General features: G+C 35.3%; 1 protein-coding gene across 1 annotated transcript in view; it reads left to right on the forward strand.

Moving 5' to 3' along the window:
- The first annotated feature begins 3304 nt into the window (after nt 1–3304).
- The window catches only part of LOC130247972 (E3 ubiquitin-protein ligase TRIM9), a 42555-nt gene continuing 29801 nt past the window's right edge, over nt 3305–16058 (forward strand). The window contains exon 1 of the mRNA XM_056481488.1: nt 3305–4071. Coding sequence (XP_056337463.1) covers nt 3307–4071 — 765 coding nt within the window. The 5' untranslated portion in view covers nt 3305–3306. The remainder of the gene's footprint in view (nt 4072–16058) is intronic.

The following is a 16058-nucleotide window of genomic DNA, read 5'->3' on the forward strand; positions in this document are numbered from 1 at the left end:
GCATTATGGCTTATTAAGCTGCCAACACCCAAAGCATGGGAGCTTCTGCAAGGTGGTAACCTCAAAACTCAAAGCAGTACATGAAAATCATCTAAATCTTCAAACTAAAGTGAGGATTAAACTCTAACAAGTTTTTTATTATCTTTAAACACCCAAGATTACTTTTATGGTCAACATTTTACCTCTCTTAATTCAATCCTACGCAAAGCATGCTGGAAATCTCAAATTCACTAACCAGGTAGTTGGACCAGCACAATTCCTTCATGTTGTCCCAACACAAAACACTTAAGTTAACTTAATGGTTTACAAATTTAAGAGGACTAAACATAAAACAAATAAAAAGGCCAAAGAAATGATAAGAATTGTGTTGTTTCAGCTCATTTGAAACAGGTATTTTGAACAAGCAGCAGTAATCTTTCTATGAGTGTAACCAGAATTCTTTAAAATATCATATTTTTTGTTCAATAGAAAAAAAGAAACCGTTTTGGAACCACTTGAGACTCAATAATAGTGAGTAAATTTACATGTTTAAAAGAACAATCCCTTAAAAACAAAAGTGTTAGTCTGAAATAGTTGAAATTATTTAGTTCGGGCACAAAATTAGGGTCTGTAAATCATTTTTGTGAATGTCTTGAGCAAAACCACAACTGCGTATAACACGCACACATTTCATGATATTAAACATATTGTGCTTTATATATAGATCAAACGTTGCTTCTTTAATCATTTGTAAAACACTGTATATTATTAATGTAAATGTAAATTAATAACCTGCTTCTTAAATTTGAAATAGCAGCATTATAAACCACTTGTCATTTCAGTCAAGCAAAAAAAAGAGAGATTTCTTCGTATATCTGGTAGAATTTTTGTTAAAAAACAAAAAAGCAAGGTGCATTGAACTTGCTAAACATCAATATGCTGCATTCATTTAATACTGTGCTTCAGGTGTCTGAGCTTTTAAATGTAGTGCCCCCTGCTGTACAGGGAATTGTTCAATAAAGTAAGACTTCTTTTTTAGAAATCCCAAAGCCACAGTCTTGACAATAACTCAGAGTTATTAAAAACATTCCCCTTTCATCTGCTTCTCTTTTATACTGTGCTTTCTGTTCTCTGCCAAACTGCAGATCCTTGATCAAATATTCACGAGGTCTTTTTTGTGTGTGTATTATGTTTTTTGTTGTCTGAACTCTCCAAACACTTCATACTGACACAACACTAAAACGATACATAAGGAAAAGTTTTGAGGTGCTGATGCTATATTTGTGAAACTTTGTTAAGGATATTTCAGTTTGTGAATTTAGAACAAGAAAATCTTAAAACTTTTTTTTTTTTTTACAGTCTGGTTTGCAGCAGAAATGTTCAATGTGTGTGTTATTTTAAAGTATCTTCACAATAGTGCCTGTTAAATAAATAAATAAATATAAATGTGGCAGTGTTTAGTGTATCATTATTCTGTATATTTTATTAAACATTTTTTGGGAAAATGGAGAATAAACAATTTAGTAAAGTTGCTTTAGCAAAGTAAATTTACCAAAAAACATTTTTAAGTGAAGTGAAGCTAACGAAGCATGCTGTGACAATTTAAAATATTCATTTGGGCCAATAACATGATTGAGTAGCTGTTGCTACAATTGAGAAAAGATCAGTTTGCCGAATTTGATTTGGGCCAATTGAAAAATGTATTAATTATTAATGAATTATTAAATTTCATTTCTAAAATTTTAAGAAGATTTTGAGTTTGGATGTTCAATTTTTTAACAGTGTACTGTATTCATCAGCTTTATTTTTTTATTATTAAGATTATATTATTAAAGAATGTTTTTAAAAATAAGGAAATGTGTATATCACAATGTTTAATTACACACAATTTTATTTATTTATATTGTAGTACAATAATACAAAAATAATTACTAATTTATTAGTTATGTATAGCTAGTTATCTATTATTTAATTAGATAATGTATAATGATATAAAAAGCAACATTTTGTATGTCTGAAACAAGATGGATATAATAATTTACAAAATGCATTAAATTAAATTAAAATCGTTCATAATCCTATAAACTATTATAATTATCAAAGAAATAAAGTAATAATAATGTTATTTAATTAGTGAAAACATAACTTGTGCACACACAAGACACACACATATTAAGACATAATGTCAAAATGTATAAATATTGATGTCTATTAATTAAATTTATACTTTTGTAAATTGTAAATTATAATTTGTAAATTATCTATATATCTAATTATCTATTAAATATTTTTATACAATATAAATGTCAAAATGCATCCAACTATAATTCAAATATAAAAATACACTTTAATCTTTATGAATATTTAAATTTATCATAATAATGATTTAATTATTTGTTTGCTTTATTTGACAATTTAAAGTGGACGAGCAAATTATAAATGGCGTGCAAACATCCTCAACTTAGCAACTCAACACAAGATCAACCTCAATCATAAAACAACAATTATAAAAGATATATGTATTAAATATTTATTTAGTTTATTATTAATTTAATGTATTAATTTATTTTTAATAATATTTTTTATTTTATTAAATATTTATTTAGTGATAGTAAATTATTTTTTAAGTAATAGTTGTCTATTTTAATATAAATTGTAACTATCTTAATTATAAAAAATAATATGATTCAATACTGGTAAAACAAATAGGCTTGTTACGACTTTAAAACAAGCAAAAACATAATAAATTGTGTTTTGTTTATTAAGATAACAAAATATTAGTGTTATGATCGGGTGATAAAATCTGTACAGTATGAAACTCATTAAGTCTGTCTGCGCATAGTGAAAGTGATGAAGTGTTAATTAATTCTGTGCTGTAATTAGACTCAGTGGGCAGGATCAGCTGAAAGCAGCTCGATTCTTGCTGGGATAAATTCTTTGCCCTAATTATTCACGGCTACTCACAGAAACAGGCTGCTGGTCAGCTCTCTCTCGGATGCCATCACAATTTCAACGCTTGTCCTCCTTTCACGGGGTTGTTTACACACGGGCTTCTTTAAATTGCAAATGAGCCTTTTTCCCCCCCGAACCTGTGACCCTGGAATACGGGACGAAAATACAAATTCTTCTCGCCGCATTTAATTAGGGGGTTTAAGGGAGTTGTAGTTTTTACGCGCTCAACTCACGCGACGGGGATATACGTGGGGACTACAACGCCCACAAGTGTTGTGCCATTGCGCATGCGCGAAGCGCGGAACGGGAGCTGTCCGCGTCTGGTAGTGCTGCTCTGATTTCATTCAACGGCTGCGCGTGCGAGCGTGTGTGTTTATGGACGCGATGGAAGAAGAGCTCAAATGCCCGGTTTGCGGTTCTCTCTTCAAGGAACCCATTATTTTACCGTGCTCTCACAATGTTTGCCTGGCGTGTGCTCGAAATATCACGGTGCAGACCCCGGAGGGAGAGACCCCTCCGCAGAACCGAAGCTCCGGCACCTCGGACTATGACTATCTGGACATGGACAAGATGAGCATGTACAGCGAGACGGACAGTGGCTACGGATCTTACACGCCGTGCCTCAAGTCTCCCAACGGGGTGCGTGTGTTCCCGCCGGCGCTCATGCACCGCCACTGCTCTATCACCTGCCCGCTGTGCCACCGCAGCGTGTCCCTGGACGAGCGCGGGCTCCGGGGACTCCAGCGCAACCGGCTGCTCGAGGCGATCGTGTCCCGCTACCAGCAGAGCCGCGCCGCCTCCGTCAAGTGCCAGCTGTGCGATCGCAACCCGGTGGACGCCACGGTCATGTGCGAGCAGTGCGACGTGTTTTACTGCTCCCCTTGCCAGCAGCGCTGCCACCCTTCCCGCGGACCGCTGGCCAAGCACCGGCTGCTGCCGCCGACCCAAGCGCAGGCGGGGAGCGCACAGACGCCCGGCGCCCCCGCGCGCAAACAGCCGACCTGCGTGGATCACGAGGCGGAGAACTACAGCATGTACTGCGCCAGCTGCAGAAGCCCAGTGTGCTATCAGTGTCTGGAGGAGGGCAAACATGGGAAACACGACGTGAAGCCGCTGGCCGCCATGTGGAAACAGCACAAGGTAATAATAAGCAGCATGCTGTAGCTTTTATTGGAGCATATTGAAGTGGTACATGGTACAGACATGGTATTTAGCCACTGGAATTCATATGCTACTATAAGGTATTTCACAGAATACCACCGTGATAAACTAACTTGTTTTGCAAAAACAAACCAAACACATGCACAGACACACACAAAACAAAACACTGTAAAAACATGCAGGGCTCCACACATTTAATTCATGTTGTCCCAACACAAATCCGTTAATTTAACGTAGCTAAATTAAATAGATTAAACGTAAAACAATTACATTTCCACCAAAAATCTCTAGAATTTTGTTGTCTCAGCTTATTTTAAATAAGTAGTTTAAACAAGCAGCAAAACTCATATTTTTAAGTGCAATAAAGTACCCAAGGGCAGGGGCGGCGGTAAGTAAGGATGATTCTAAGGGCCCACTTACTTCGGAGCACCCCCCCCCCTCTACTTTCCTCTTGTGTCATTCCACATAATAATTTTCAGATTTGTTTGTTTTGTTTTATTTTTATGTATTGTTTAGGTTTTTACCAAAATCTGCTTCGACTCCATGTTAACAGCTCCTTTAGAAATATTTTTCACAGGAAAAAACTTGACGTGTTCAATACTTATTTTCCCCGCTGTATGTTGGGATATGAATATAAATTCACCAGAGGATCTGAATAGCTATATTTGGAAATATTTATTAGATTAAATTAGATTGACTGGGATGATCATGTCTAGGATAATCAAGTGCATCTGCATAAAGTATACTATGCTAGCATATATAAATACAACAGAGTAAAAATAAAAGTTAAATAAATAATGATGTATGTTTTTTGGGGGAGTATAACAGTGTTTAAACAGAAATTTAACAACCTAACATAAAATATATATACTGTATATATACAAAGAGGGAAGATTTTTTCAACACATTTCTAAACATAATAGTTTTAATAACTCATTTCTAATAACTGATTTCTTTTATCTTTGCCATGATGACAGTAAATAATATTTGACTAGATATTTTTCAAGACACTTCTATACAGCTTAAAGTGACATTTAAAGGCTTAACTAGGTTAATTAGGTTAACTAGGCAGGTAAGGGTAATTAGGCAAGTTATTGTATAATGATGGTTTGTTCTGTAGACTATTGAAAAAATATATAGTTAAAAGGGGCTAATAATTTTTTCCTTGAAATTAAAAAAAAAAAAATAAAAGCTGCTTTTATTTTAGCTGAAATAAAATAAATAAGACTTTCTCTAGAAGAAAAAATATTATCAGACATACTGTGAAAATTTCCTTGCTCTGTTAAACATCATTTGGGAAATAGTTTAAAAAAGAAAAAAATTCAAAGGGGGGCTAATAATTCTGACTTCAACTGTATTTATTTATTTTTATTATTGTTAGTTTTTTACTGAATTATTAAACTTTAATAAACTTATGTATTTGAACAGAAATGATTATAACCATTAATTACCACACTAAAGCATTATTAAGGCATAGTCTAAAATTATAGTGAAGTCATATAGTGAACAAGTTATTTAGTGAACATACAAATACAAATAAAGAAATAATTATTATCCTGAGAATTATTGGGGGGCTAAAAATATAATTTCTGCCACAAAAGGGTTTGACATTCAGTTATAAGCATAAAGTTTATTATAGAAACTAACTAAACCAACATTTCTAAAAACGCAGTGTTATTTGAGCTGCCTTAGGATTGCGGATGGATGGATGGATGGATGGATGGATGGATGGATGGATGGATGGATGGATGGATAGATAGATAGATAGATAGATAGATAGATAGATAGATAGATAGATAGATAGATAGATAGATAGATACACGATATTGGAAAAATCGAACATTGCAATATTTGTTTATTTCTTGATATATATTGCGATATATTTACATACAATTTCACCAGATGATTTAATATCTCTGTTTGAAAAGAATTTATAATGTTAGATTGATTGGGATGTTTCTGCAGTGAAAGTACATCTCCATCAAATCTAATAAACAATCTATAACATTTTTGGGCTCCCCTAATAGCTTTTCATTGTGGCCTGAGCTATTTACAGTGCATTTCTGTATTTGCATGTGTTGTGAGTATTTTCATGCATAACAATCTATAAATACAATCAAGAAAAATATACAATTGAAATAAAATGTTTTATCATTCCCGAGTCTAACAGTATTCAAGCACAGTAACTGAATGATGAAATTAAAAATAATTAAATAAAATTAATCATAGTTAAGGCCACAAATGATACAATTTCTTATACCTGAATGCTTTTAAAGTCATTATACAATCACAGGCATAAAAAACACATGATAAATTGTGATACAAACTCAACATTGCATATCCTGCTATTGCGGATGATCACATTGCGATATTGATGCTGAAACGATATATTGTGCAGCCCTAATAGACAGACAGACAGACAGATAGATAGGTAGGTAATCTTGCAGTATTGAGTGTTATCATTTTAAAAGGTATTATTATTTCTTTCAGTGGCATTGGTGCATTTCTCACATCACTATTTACATTTGCACAACAGTTAATGCATTTCTCAAAACAATTAGTCATTTTTGCACATCATAGTAGCAGTTTCTCATTCCTTCCAACAAATTGTAAATGCTTGATGGACATGCATCAATTGCTTTCATACAACTCTCTGCTGTTTTGTAACATTATCGTTTGCTTAGTTCATGTCAGTCAAAATTAACTAAACTTGTGAATGCTGAATAGTCATTCCATATAAATCTAATAGTCCTCATTTCATTACTTGAGTCTTTACATACAAAAATGTTGAACTAGTTGTCAAATCTGTCAAGCTTTTATAAAAATTTTTTAATCTTTTATTTTCCTGAAAAATGTCTTCTAAATTGAACAATTTCATGAATGATTTACAGACCTATGTATGTTGTAGGTTCAGTTCCAATATGTACTGCAATATAGTTTACAGTTATGCACAGCTCTACCCAAAGGGAGTTTATGTTTGTTGTAAATAAGGGTGTTTATTCTTTTGCTCAATGCTGTGAATAAATTAGAATTGCAAAGAGCATTTGCAGGAAAAATGTAAAACAAACATATTCAGTGTCTTGTACTCAGATACCTCACTAAATGATGTCTAACATTACTGTAGTACTGGTTGTGCAAATATTATCCAGTGCTGTCTTGAGCATTTTCAGGACGTGTCACCAAAATCTGACTTTTTTTGCATTGGAAAAAAATGTACAGAGTAAACTGTCATAATGAAAACATGACAAAGCCATTTGACTATCATGTTCATAAACAATGGTGTCAGGACTTTCATCTTGATGACACTGACACTTTCATTGACATCAATACTTGCTTTTAAGGAATGAGCTGTCCATTTTGAGCAAATGACACGCTTTTGCATGTTATCAACTAGGTTTTGCAGTTTGTACTAATTGTTTTGAGAAAACTGTTGTGCAAATGTAAATAGTGTTGTGAGAAATGCACCAAAGCCACTGAGAAAAACTGTAATAGGTGTGATTTAGGTGCAAATGTGTGCACACTCCTGGTTTAGGCTCTTAAATTCACCTTTGAGGGTTAAATAAGACATAAAGCTGTGCATTTTAAATATGGACCTCCCCAGTGGCAGCTTTTGCGTATTTCCCAGAGTGCATGTTATACCACCAAAACAGGTTTAGAGTTTGCTCTTTTCAAAAAGACACAATACTGATCTCTGGCTCTGTATTAGGAGAGCTGTGATTTTGTGTTAACAAACGCATGTTCTTGTGAAAAAGCGCTGCAGGACATGCTTCACATTTTGGCTCTGACTTCTTAAGCATCTTCATTATACACAACACTGTTAGACTAAATCACACAGAACACACACATACACACACTGGGATTCTGCTCATGCTTGTCCCTTCAGCTCTGCTCTGCTGTGTGTGCGTATGTGTGTGTGTAAGAGGAATATGTGTGTGAGTAGGTCACAGTAAGTGCCTTATGCCGTACAGTATGTGTGTGTGTGTGCTGCTGTGGCAGGGAGTAGTAGAAAATTGAGGAAAGCTTGCATGTGTGTGTGTGTGTGTGTGTGTGTGTGTGTGCGTGTGTGCGTGTGTGTGTGTGTGTGTTTTATTGTAGGCGGGGAGGATCTGAGTGAGTCAGTCTAAATTCTACCCTCCCGCTGGGCTTTTTTTTTTCTTGATGCACTTTAATGGATTCAGATGGAGATAATTTGACACACATTGCATGAAGCTGTTAGTTTGATCAATTCAATTAGATTATACCTTTAGCCAGAAATTTGGCCTGGATTTCTCTAATGCCACGTTGGAGCCATTTTCGGGTGTTTATTATTAAAGTGGTGACTGTGGATGACCATTTATAAACCAAAAATGGGCTCTAAATGACAAAGATGAGGCATGTGTGATGATTTTAGTGAATAAAATATGAGGTTGGAGATTTATGATGTCTAATGATTCCAGTCCATTATAATCTTTTAGAAGAGACTGATATCTTTTAATGCTGGATTACACATAATAACTTGCTTGGCACATTTTATACTGTGTAAAAAGATGAAGAAGATACAGGCTGATTCTTTAAATCATGCTGAAAGATTTTTTTCGTCTCGAAATGGACCCCATTAGATTGTACAGAAGCCTATTTAAGCATTAGAATCAGTGGTCAAATTGTAAAAAAGAATGGGTGGTGTCCTGTAGCTAGACACACCAATCATTAACAAGCATGTCATTTTTAAGAAAATCATAAAATTAAAAGGGACAATTAATTCATTGACAATGTAAATCTTTGACTAACAGCAACTGTTTGATTGACTAAATATAAATTTACTTTGTTTACCTCATGTGGCCCAATTACATGAGCTTTTTTTAAACTGAAATATTATCAGGAAGAATATCTTACAATCATATTAAATCAACAAAATTTCTCTTGACACAACAACAATGGCAAAGAAAAAAACAAAGTTAGCATTTAAATGAATGTTTATTTATAAATTGATTGTTTAACAAGGCGTTGGAGGTGGCATGAATGCTATGAAATTAATAATAAGGTCACACTTTAATTCGATGGTTCGTTTGTTGAATTTAAGTTACATGTCAACCAGGGGTGATTTTAGGATTTTCATTTTAGGGGGGCTCAGCTCCTGAGGTAAAAAAAAAGAAAGAAAGAAAATAAAAATAAATAAATAAATAAATAAATTTTCATATTTAATAAATATTTAAATATACAGTTGAAGTCAGAATTACTAGCTCCCTGAATTATTAGCCTCCCTTTTTATTTTTCTTCAAATTTCTGTTTAACGAAGAGAAGATTTTTTCAACACATTTCTGAACATAATAGTTTTAATAACTCATTTCTAATAACTGATTTCTTTTATCTTTGCCATGATGACAGTAAATAATATTTGACTAGATATTTTTTAATACGCTTCTATACAGCTTAAAGTGATACTTAAAGGCTTAACTAGGTTTATTAGGTTAGCTAGGAAGGTTAGGGTAATTAGCCAAGTTATTGTATAACGATGGTTTGTTCTGTAGACTATCGAAAATAAATATAGCTTAAAATATGTAGCTAATAATTTTGACCTTAAAATGTTTTTTAAAAAATTAAAACTGCTTTTATTATAGCCGAATTAAAACAAATAAGACTTTCTACAGAAGAAAAAATATTATCAGACATACTGTGAAAATTTCCTTGCTCTGTTAAACATCATTTGGGAAATAGTAAAACAGAAAATAAAATTTTCTAATAATTCTGACTTCAACTGTATATGTATATAGCTCAATATTACATTTATATAGTTTATATAGTATAAGTAGTAATTTAGTAAGAAATTAATAATAGTAGGGTTGCATGCTAAACTATGGGCAACACAGTAGTTCACAGCAAGAAGGTCGCTGGTTCGAGCCTCGGCTGGGTCAGCTGGCGTTTCTGTGTGGAGTTTGCATGTTCTCCCTACATTCGTGCTCCAGTTTCTCCTACAGTCCAAAGACATGCGGTACAGATGAATTGGGTAGGCTAAATTGTCCGTAGTGTATGGATGTTTCCCAGAGATGGGATGTAGCTGAAAAGGCATACGCTGCGTAAAAGATGTGCTGGATAAGTTGGCTGTTCATTCCACTGTGGCGACCCCAGATTAATAAAGGGACTAAGCCGAAAAGAAAATGAATGAATGAATGCTAAACTAGCAGTATTCAACTGTACTGCAAAAACAGAGATAGCCATTTTAATTCTGAATAAGCCAAACAGCCTCAACACACCGGTTTACCGTAGTAAAAAACACCTTCTATATTTTAGTACATTTTTTGTTTCCATGTATTAAATAAATAAAACTGCCACTTTTTTTAATCAAATGGCAAATTTAAATATATATTTTTAAACCTACAGGCTAATTCACATATTTCATGATCTGAATCACAATAATAAATACAATTTTTTTTAAATACAAGACAACACATGATGTTTCTATAGGAGCCAAATTCTTCCGCTGTTTTCATATCAAATTTAAAGGCAACTGAGATGATAATTTAGTTTATAAGCTAATTTATAGTTTGAGAGCTAATCACAAATGTTTTAGTAGGGCTGAGTAAAATAGGCCTAGCAACGCCCAACTAATTCTCATTAGATTATAAGTAGACTGTTAGGTTGGGGTTGGGGTTATGGTTAGTGTAAGTTGACATGTACTTGTAAAGTTTCTTATAGTCAGTTAAATGTTTGTTGAAGGACCAGAACCAACAGATATTAAGCAGACAGAGTCTACTAATACCCAAATGAACCATCAAGAACAAAGTGTTACCAATTATAAAAACATCATGACATTTAAAACTAAAACCACCAGTAGGTGGAGTCGAGTCTCTGTCTTTGTCACTGAACAATTCATTTAATTGAGTTGTTCGAACAGCTGATTCGTTCACAAATGTCTTTCTGACTGGACGACTGATTCGCTAGCTATGTTTCCATCCAAAAATGCGAATTAACTTTATGGGCAAAACTGGATTATCGCATAAAAAACATGCGAATAAAGCAGCGCTTCCATCCAACGAGTCAAAGTGAACAAAATCGTCACTTCCTGATTAACTGGTGCTAAATATCAGTAAAAATGAAATTTGCTGCTTTTGAAGAAGCTGCGTGAAGCTTTGTGAATTTTGAAACGCAGTTATGCATGGCAGCTACAGCATACATATATAATATTAAACAACTAAATATCATACCTTCAGTTCTCTTCTTTTTAAAGAATGCAAAAGGTTGTGTCTGAACTGCTCTCTTAGACATTTTGAAAATTGCGCGAAATGATGCAATCAACTGTATTGTGCTTGTGCGTGGAGCCTTATTACAATACTGAGTTCTGATTGGTCAATCGTTGTTGTTTATAAGTCATAAATGACCATAAATAGGTAATTTTAATATTTAATTTGCATGGTAAGTTTTACATTACACACACTGTTGTCAATCAAAAGGGGATGGTTAAGGGGGGATTGTGGTTTTACAAAGGGGTTGCTTTTTGTCATTTTTTTTCCATAAGGGCGATACCTTCAAACCTGAATTCGTGCACTTAGTGGTTACCACTATCGCTTCACAGCATGAGGTCTCTGGTTCGAGTCCAGGCTGGGCTAGTTGGCATTTCTGTGTGGAGTTCTCCCCGTGTTGTCGTGAGTTTCCAATAGGTGAAATGGATCAACTAAATTGGCCGTAGTGTATGAGTGTGTGTGTGAATGTGAGTATATGGGTGTTTGTGGCTGGAAGGGCACCCACTGCATTAAAACACTTGCCGGAATAGTATTTGGTCCACTCTTGATAAACTCTTGGTCCTCTGATAAATAAGGGACTAAGCCGAAGGAAAATGAATGAAATTAGTTATATCAACACAGTTCTTATGGATTTTTTTCCAAACAACTTAATTGTTTTGTTCAATCCACTTAAATTTGTAAAAAAAAAAAACATTAGTGTAACATAATCAATTTATGTTAAGACAACATAAAAGGATTCAATGGAACCCAGCATTTCTTACAGCAAATAAACATAAACAAAGGTTATGTTCATTAGACATTCAGATTGAACCAGATCCTATATTAATCTTTGGAATTTCCGAAGATTTTTTGAGACTTACACGAGTTCAACAACAGTTTGTTTCATATGGGTTGAAAAAACGTATTCTTTTGTTTTGGAATAATAATGAAGTTCCAACTCTTAAATTATGGCTGATAGAGTTAACTGGTACATTACATCTGGAAAAAATCCGGTATACTCTAATAGACAAGGTTTTGTTATTTGAAAAAAATTGGTCCCCTTTCTTCAAACTTGTGATTAATATGTTGACTATGTCTTTAGTACCTACTTTTATCATTGGATAGCACTGGTGGGTGGTTGGTTGAGGGAATGCATGTTTATTTTTTGGTTTGATTATTATTTTTATGATTGTTGGTTGTTGTTGGTTTTTTTTTGTTTCTTTTAAAAATATATCTAATTATTAAAATGTAAATTTTATGTTTATATTTTTAAAAAAGTGTATTTACAAGTGAATGTCTGCTAACATTTATAATAATAAAAATATTTAAACCACAAAAAAGGTTATGTTGAGATGTAGTTTAAAATAAGTCAATGTGAAATACAATATAGAGAAATACGGATATCCGTTTGTTAAGTGTGACTTCACAAGTAGCGGCTTCCGGGTCCAAGCGCTCTATCAAACTGAATGGGAAGACTCAACAATTGGTAATAATACATGTTTACAAAGTGATGTAACACTTTCGAAAATCACGATTGCAATATATATCCATGCCTAATATGCGATGGCCAGAAAGTGATTCATTTTTGTTAAATGGTTAAAATGTTGGTGTCTGTGAAGCAGCAAGTCCAGAGACTGTTGTGTACATCTTGATTTTATATAAAATTCAGTTTAATAATGTGTTATGACTAAAAAGTGGTCTCAATTCAAATTAGTAGCGGCTTGGACGCGGAAACAGCATTCCATACGTCACCACTTAACAAGCGGATACACATACTGTTTGGTCACATTATGATATAAAGCTAAAATTACAAGACATATGTATATAATCGTGAGATATAGTTACAATTGCTGTACGTGATATAAAAGACCATTTTAGATCACATTGCGAAATATAAAGTCGCAATTATGCTAAAGTTGCAGTTTTGACAGAGAAAATGACACTGATGTCATGTTAAAGCAAGAATAAGTAGTCACATTTGTGAGATTTTATGTCGGTTATGAGAAATAATGTTGCAATTTTGAGAAAATATAGGAAATGAACTGGTGTGTGTGTCTGTTGGGATGTTTTCATCCACTCTGGGGTGATTTTGAGTCTTAATTTGGCCACAACTTTCTCTGTGGTTCAGCAAAAGGAATGATTTTTGGTGACAAATCTTATTTTGACACACATTCTGAGAAGATGCTTTGAACTTTTTTTAAAGAAAATTTTCATTATTTTTCACAATTATGAAAAACAGCCACAATTTTGAGATATAAATTCACAATATGAAACTTAAAGTCACGGCCAGATAACATTTTCCCAATACAAATAAAAATGGCATAGTAATGAGAAATTAGATTGTAATTTGGAGATTAAAAAGTCAGAATTATGATAAGTAAAGTCACTGTTACCTTTATTTACTCTTACACAGAAACAGCCTTCAACAGAATCCAACATTTACCATGTTGTTCTACCTATGTTTACCTTCATTAATTAACTAATTGTGCATTGAGCATATTGATTTAATACTGACTAATTTCCCTGCACAGCGTGTGTATTGGAAGATGTTTAGGAGGTGTTGTGGCTGCACACACTCCCACAGTTGATTACTATTAGCTGACCTTTGATCTCTGAACCCTGACCTCTTCCTTAAACACTACGAATCACCCTGACCCTGACCGACTACCCAGACATCTGTTCTCTGAATGGTGCCGAGAGTCAAGTGTGTTTATAAATGTGGCTGCAAGCAGATGGCTTTATATGTAAAGCTATGGAAGGAATTAAGAGACCACCTGTCACTTATCGGTTTCTCTGGATTTTGGATGAAAATTTGATCACTTTTTTATATGTATATATTAGTGCGTGTTATAAACGATGTGTCTGTGCACTTCATTATTTTGTAAAAATTGATTTGTCCTCAACTTTTTTTTAATCAACTATCATTACCTTTCCTCCCCCATTGAAAATACTTTTCTTCATTTCTGGTCACATGGAATGCCTTTAGGGCAGAGCTATCAGTCTTTAGTGCAAGGCTATCAGTCTTTAGGGCAGAGGTACGTGTATCAGCCTTTAGGGCAAAGCTATCAGTCTTTTGGGTGGAGCTATCAGTCTTAAGGTCAGGGATATCAGTCTTTAGGGTGGGGCTTTTAGTCTTTAGTGCGGGGCTAACAGTCTTCAGGGTGGTGCTATCAGTCTTTACGGCAGAGCTATCAGTCTTTTGAGCGGGGCTATTAGTCTTTAGTGCAGGGCTAAGGGCCTACTCACACTATGCTATCCGAACCGTGCCCAGGCCCGTTTCCCGGATTGTTTGAGAAGTGTGAGTGCTCTGAATCGGGCTCAGGCCAGAGCCCGGTTCACTTAAAAACAGTCACTTAAAAGTCACGTCTCGCTTTCAGATTCGAGCTTTGGTGCGTTTTGCACTCACACACAAGCGTACTGCGCCAAAGCCCGAAACTGAAAGCGTTTAAACTGAAAGCGTTAAGCGAATAAACGTTTCATAATAAGTGCAAACTGTCGTAGTTTATTAAAGACGCAAACCTCTCACTGCACGAAAGCTACACACCTTCAGCAAACCTCCTAATTTCTGCAGCACGAGGACTTTATGAATTTTTATGAGTGTCAAAAGTGGCTGATCTGTTCGGCGAAAAATTTGACTGCGTGTCACTGCATATCAAATGACTTAAACTATGATTTAACTGAAGAAATCTCCACTGTGCTGAGCGAGAGCGCTTCTGACCAGCGCATCATCGATGACGTAAGCGTGCCCAGGCCCGAATGTAATGTGAGTGCGGGCCGTCGGGGGAGATGGGAGGGGGGACAAGCGTGCTTTGGCCCGGTTCAAGGAAACTGTACATAGTGTGAGTACGCCCTAACAGTCTTCAGGGTGTTGCTATAATTCTTTAGGGCAGTGCTATCAGTCTTTTGGGCAGGGCTATCAGTCATTAGGGCAGAGCTATTGGTCTTTTGGCCGGGGCTTTTAGTCTTTAGGGTGGGGCTATTAGTATTTAGTGCGGAGCTATGAGTCTTCAGAGTGGTGCTATGAGTCTTTAGGGTAGAGCTATCAGTCTTTTGGGTGGGGCTACAGACTTTAGTGCAGGTCTTTCTGTCTTCAGGGTGCTGCTATGAGTCTTTAGGGCGGCGGTATTAGTCTTTAGTGCAGGGCTATCAGTTTTCAGCATAGTGTTATCAGTCTTTAAGGGCTATCAGTTTTCAGCATAGTGTTATCAGTCTTTAAGGGCAGAGCTATCTGTGTTTTGGGTGGGGCTATCAGTCCTTAGGGTGGGGCTATTAGATTTTAGTGCAGGGCTGTCAGTCTTCAGGGTGGTGCTATCAGTCTTTAGTGCAGAGCTACCAGTCTTTTGGGTGGGGATATCAGTCTTTACTGTGGGGCTATCGGTCTTTTGGGTGGGGCTATCAGTCTTTAGGGCGGGGCTATTAGTCTTTAGTGTGGGGCTATCAGTCTTTAGGGTGGGGCTGTTAGTCTTTAGGGCAGAGCTATCAGTCTTCAGGGTGATGCTATCAGTCTTTGATGCAGAGCTATTAGTCTTTAGGGTGAAGCTAACAGTCTTCAGGGTGGGGATATCAGTCTTTTCTGTGGGGCTATCAGTCTTTAGGGCGGGGCTATTAGTCTTTAGTGTGGGGCTATCATTCTTTAGGGCAGAGCTATCAGTCTTTAGGGCGGGGCTATTTGTCTTTAGTGTGGGGCTATCAGTCTTTATAGTGAAGTTATCAGTCTAGGGAAGAGCTATCAGTCTTTAGTGCAAAGCTATCAGTCTTTAGTGCAAAGCT

The sequence above is a fragment of the Danio aesculapii genome, chromosome 20 (genome assembly GCF_903798145.1).
Source record: "Danio aesculapii chromosome 20, fDanAes4.1, whole genome shotgun sequence".
Taxonomy (NCBI): Eukaryota; Metazoa; Chordata; class Actinopteri; order Cypriniformes; family Danionidae; genus Danio; species Danio aesculapii.